Source organism: Oncorhynchus gorbuscha, linkage group LG18 (assembly GCF_021184085.1).
Source record: "Oncorhynchus gorbuscha isolate QuinsamMale2020 ecotype Even-year linkage group LG18, OgorEven_v1.0, whole genome shotgun sequence".
Lineage (NCBI taxonomy): Eukaryota > Metazoa > Chordata > Actinopteri > Salmoniformes > Salmonidae > Oncorhynchus > Oncorhynchus gorbuscha.
This window is the reverse complement of record NC_060190.1, coordinates 42,024,582-42,030,581: the sequence shown is the minus strand read 5'-3', so window position 1 is coordinate 42,030,581 and position 6,000 is coordinate 42,024,582. Positions and strand designations below refer to the sequence as shown.

Sequence of the window (6,000 nt, the reverse complement as noted above, 5' to 3'; positions counted from 1 at the left end):
CTCGTCGGGAAAGCATGCAGTTTATTAAGCTACAGATTAAATACATTAGATATGATTAACTTCACAGGGTTGAAAGTGCAAGGTGATGCTCTTGATGCGCCATTCCAGTAAATATCGAGGGTTTTATTCTGGTAACATGATCTTCGACACTTAGCTGCTGTTTGACAAATACAAATGATCTCGCTATTTTGTCCATACTAATCTCATCATGTAGGCTATATGTGAGCTCTAGCAAACAGCACGCACATACACTTTTGTATTTGCTGTTGGCAAGAGAGCACGTGTCAATAGCAGAATGGACACACTCAGTTAGAGTTGAAAATGCGATTGAAATCGCAAACGTTTTTTTTTTAATGTGCGCTATGCACAGCCTTTTATCGACAAGTCAATTTGACGCAAACATCTCTGGTGGGAAAATGTGCGTATTGTTTGTATGAATATTTTATAATATTTTCATGAAAATCTGTCGCAAATTAGATGGAAAGATAGCAAGGTTGACAAAACTACAAAAGATTGTAAAAAAAAACATGCATGTTCTCAACAACAAAAATTACATACAGCTACCCAACACACAACTAGTCCAGGTAGTTTTCTTGGAGAAGACCGATATAGAAGGGTATAACATTCATTGCAGACATATTTTTGTGACATAGTTACGATATTACCATACTAAAGGAATATTCTGGCGAATCATTATATTTATGGATAGATGTTGGTACACTATTCAAAGTGACCACTGTATGTCGCTGCTGCACTAGCTAGCTTTACCAACTGCAGCCGTTCAGAAACGCACACTTGTGTCTATCAGAGCAATAACAACGGCGAGCAAACACGCCACAGAACAAACCCTTCCCCGAATAATTGCCCCTATAACACATATCGCAGTTACATCTCCACCCGATCCCAATGAAGAAGCTTCGGCCTGACTGACTGGGAGATGGGAGTACAAAACATAACAGACCAGGTGGGTAATGCAAATTAACGTTAGCTAGCTAAAACATTCCTTTTTGAAACCGTTGCTTCCTTTATCACTATTTCCTCATGAGGGCGGGTTTGATAGCTAGCTCACGCTAGCTGCTGCGCTTGGCCTGAAAAGTAGTTTATGGCTATTTAAACGATGCAGTCTGATCACATTCTACATGCTCCAATAAAGTATTCTAATGTGGGACTGTTTGCTAAAATGATGTCATCAATTACTTGTTCGCTTGCTAATGCCAACTAGTTACATTTGGCAATAGGATTTTACACGCGAACGTTAGACCAGTTTGCCTAACCAGTCTAGTCTACTTAACTAAATTATTTATGATGGAGTTGAGCGGGGACTGAAACGCGAACGTTACATACAGTTTAGTAAAATAAAAAATCAAACTACTGATTTCAGCACCCAACGAATAGCCCCCAATTACACAGAACAGTGTCGTGTTTAATGTCGGGCTATTCGTTGGGTACTAAAATCAGTAGGTTTCAATAGAAACGTCATTATATGTGAGGTCGGAGCTCCAGTCCGTCCACACTAGTTGCCGCTCAACTCCATTATAAATAGCGGAGTTGAGTTTAATCGGCTAGCTAGGCTTCCATTCCATGCGGTAGCTAGTTAGCTAGCATTGGCGATGAGTCATATTCAGATTTGTAGCCAGCTAACTGTCTAAGCATTTTGGATTTTATAATTTTCGGCATGCACACCTTGTTCAGACAACAACCAACCAATGTATTAAATGCTTAGCTAGCTAACGGTAGATAGCTGGCAGCGAGGGTACGGACTTAGCTACTGTAGCTCGCTGCAATCAGCTAGCTAGGGACTGGGCTGTCACTAACATTTATTGATAAGGTCTCTTGCTAGTTGCACTTAAATGCTAGCTAGCGGCACATTGTGTATTTAGCTAGTTAACGAGACACTACGTTAATCTATAATAAGATAACTTCACTTCCATCGGCTGTGACGATTGAATCACACTGCGTGATGAGGCGTTTTCCAAGTACGCTGTGTTGGGTGCATGCAGCTAGCAAGTGAGCAAATCTGACTAGCGTCTGTCTGCTAGTAATTCCCAATCCAAGTTCAAATGGCTTGCGAATGACAATCATCCATCCTGTGTTATCAGGGAAGCATCACACCAATATCATGCTGACATGTAGTCTGACTATGACATAGTTTTATGTGATTCAAGAGAACATTTCAAACAACTTTGCAAGAAATATTCACAGGAGGATCGGTATGTCATTAGGGTGGCTTGGGGATAAACGTCATTAGGCTAGAATGTATGCGTTCACTGCTGCCCGCGCGCGTCTCTGTGTCGACCACTCATCTCTGCCTTAGCAAACATCCGTTTTCTCGAACCACATTGCATTTAGTCTCCCAGGGCAATGAATGCAAGTCAATGATACCTATATTAGTATTTCCCAAATCATGTCCAAATTAAGCAATACGGCCAGAGGAGGTATGTTATATGGCCAATATACCACGGCTAAGGGCTGTTCTTAGCAGGATTCAATGCATAGTGCCTGGATACAGCCATTGGGTGCCTTATTGCTATTATAAACTGGCTACTAACGTAATTAGAACATATTTATTTTTGTCGTACCCCTTGTTATATGACCCTTGGTTCATTGTCTGATATACCACGGGTTTCAGCCAATCAACATTCAGGGCTCAAGCCACCCAGTTTATAATAATTTATAAGTAACTTTGAGTTACACAAATTTGAGATACTTTAGGATGATTTGGACAGGAAGGGCAACAATAAAAAAAATACATTAAAACCTCAACCCCGTCTAAATAAAAGTTAAATAAAAAAATACTATAAATCATGGTGAGGATATTAATAGTGAGATGTGCAATGCCATTTTGTTCCTATATTTGACTGAGTCAATTACTCAAATGCCAAAATAAATTGTATAGAAATTTGTTAAATTCAATCTTCAGGGAGCATTTTGTCCCATAGAGGCAACCCCCCCCCTTTTTTTGTTTTTTTACTCTTAATAACATGGTATTTATTTGAACTCAGAATATTTCTTGTGTTTATATTCTCTTCCAGACTCCACTGGTCCAGGCTATATTTAGCCGAAATGCAGAAGAAGTGAAGTTTTTGTTGCACAAGAATGAAGAAGTCAATGCACTGGTAAGATGGCTCGCTACACATGAACATGACCCCGTGTGAATCAATTTCCTCCACATCTCTCTTAACGGGTCAGCCAGTTAAGCAGGAAGGGATTACCTGTCAAATCCTCTACATGCTTTGACCTTCCTGTCAACTTTGAATCAGATATAGTTAATATCACACAGTCAATCAATCATCCTTTGGACCAGTAATGTTATACCCACAATATTTTGCACTTCACATTCTTGGTTTCAGCTTCCAACAGTAGCTATGCATGTTGTTCTCTTAAAGAGCCATCTTGTGAGTGTAAGCTGTATTTTGTGTGTGTGTATGTGCACTGAGCGTAAATGCACGTGGCCCATGTATTTGAGGACAAGGAGCAGATTAGCTTATGGTTAAGGGATTGATGGGAGGAAAAGCTTAGCAGTAAGGGATTTTGGGCATCTTCCATCCAAGTAAGTAGCTGGTCAGTTCAGGTTCCTCACTCATTCATTCTACCTCTCTGGTAATCTGACCAGTTGGCTGTCAGGACCCACCCTCCCCCCACCGAGAGGAAGTTGCATCCACTATTTTGATGTAATTTCCTGTCCTAAGGAAGAAATGCACATTTAGGTTCCACCTCCAAATAATGAAGGCTACTTATGCATATTAAAACATTGGGTGTGGGAATTTCCAAGTGGAGTTAATAACCATCAACAAATAGGGCAATGACAGCTGTCGGTGTAGCTAGCTAGCATGATAATATTATCTAGCTAGCTAATGTTATCTGTTGTTGCTGTTTTTTTGTTGTTGACTACACCATATTCAAAAGATTAGCCAGCTTGTGCTATAGCAGGTTCTGGAGCTGGATTCGTCATAATCATTGCTGTAGGGAAAACATCGCTACAGATGGAAACCACTGGCCTATCTTTGACTTCGCCGTCTATTTTTATCTCAAGTTTTGGCATCTTCCTTAAATTGCATCAGCAAATCCGCCATAGAAATAGTTAGAAAGATAAATATGAAGCTCCGGTAATATGGACAATTATTGAAAGATAGTTGATGTGTTTTTCTATATTGTGATGGACACGGTGCAACCTTTGGTAGGTAGGCTGCTGGCATGTTTCGGCTGCAGTACAAATCCTATCATATCACACAATTTATAACATTTCTAAAATGGTCAGGTGTGTGTGTATGTATGTGTATTATTTATATATATATATATATGTGTGTGTATGTGTGTATATGTGTATATGTATATGTATATATATATATGTATATATGTATATATATATGTATATATATATATATGTATATATGTGTATATATATGTATATGTATATGTGTGTATATATGTGTATATATATGTATATATATATATGTATATGTGTATATGTGTATATATATATATATGTATATGTATATATATGTGTGTGTATTTTAAATGTTTTATTATACAGACTAGATGAATAAATAAGTGAAAATTGGCAATTTGCAGTTTAAAATAAAATAAAACGGAGGTGCAAAAACGTATGTTTATTTTGCTCCAAGGCTGTTTGGCTCATCTCAGTCATGAAGAGGAAGATCTTTGCAGCTGTTTCTGATTTAATAAAGACGTGCCATGCTGGTCGTTGGTAACATTAAAATAAAACCCAGCCCTAAAAATAAATGTAGGTTGAAATACATTTTTGTCATATCATAGGAAAAGACACTGCATTCACATGGATTTGCACAAAGTGGGCATTTCGGATTTGTCACAACAAGGCCAAATATACATCGAGCCCCAAAGTATTGGGGCAGTGACACATTTGGTTGTTTTGGCTCTGTACTCCAGCACTTTGGATTTGAAACAATACAAGGTTAAAGTGCAGACTGACAGCTTTAATTTGAGGGTATTTTCATACATATCGGTGAACCGTTTAGAAATTACAGCACTTTCTGTACATAGTCTCCCCCATTTTAGGGGACCAAAAGTATTGCGACAAATTCACTTATGTCTATTAAATTAGTAGAAAGTAAAAGTGTTTTGGGCCTATATTCATAGCACGCATTTACTACATCAAGCTTGTGAATCTACAAATTTCTTGGATGCATTAGGTGTTTGTTTTGGTTGTTTAAAATGTTTTTGTGCCTAATAGAAATTAATGGTAAATAATGTATTGTCATTTTGGAGTCACTGTTATTGTAAATATCAATAGACCATGTTTCTAAACACTTCTACATCAATGTGGATGCTTCCATGATTAAGGATATTCCTGAATGAATCATGAATAATGATTCACCCCCCCCCAAAAAAAAAATATATATATATATGCTAACATCCCCTGTTATTGTAAGGGTGAGCGGTTAGCATGTCTTGAGGGTATGATATTTGTGCATCTGTAACTTTCTCATTCATCATAGTCATTGTATTATTTCAAATCCAAAGTGCTGGAGTACAGAGCCAAAACAATGTGTGGAAATCCAAAACAAGTGGATTTCGACTTATGTGGTATATTAAAGAACCCTGACACAATGCTCTAGGTCCACTTCACACACACAAGCACACACAAACAGGCAGCCTCACAGGAGCTAAAACAGGGAGAGGCTAGAAACTTCTACAGTGAGAGGAAGGGGTGTTAAATTGAGTGCATGCTTTCAATCAGCAATGGTTCAAATATGGTTTGGTGCCAGCGTGTAAATTCAGTAGTTGCAATTTGTCAATTGTCACAACAAAAACTTAAATCATTTTGTATTATATGTTAATATACTTTGCATTTGTCATGGAGTCAATATTTGTCAGAGGTCAAATATTATACCACTGTAAATAGTCAGTTGTGGCCACTAGACCTGGGGCTGTGTTCAATCACTACTTAAAGTCAAAGAAGATTCTGTTCAAGCACAGCAAAAAAAAAAAAACGGTTTTAATTAATATGCTGTTGAGCTT

The 6,000-nt window shown here is 38.0% G+C and overlaps 1 protein-coding gene across 1 annotated transcript in view; it reads left to right on the top strand.

Moving 5' to 3' along the window:
• Nucleotides 1-800: 800 nt before the first annotated feature.
• Nucleotides 801-6,000, top strand: part of LOC124002984 (serine/threonine-protein phosphatase 6 regulatory ankyrin repeat subunit C-like) — a 38,875-nt gene continuing 33,675 nt past the window's right edge. The window contains exons 1-2 of the mRNA XM_046310862.1: nt 801-964; nt 3,033-3,116. Of these exons, the coding sequence (XP_046166818.1) occupies nt 938-964; nt 3,033-3,116 (111 nt within the window). The 5' untranslated portion in view covers nt 801-937. The remainder of the gene's footprint in view (nt 965-3,032; nt 3,117-6,000) is intronic.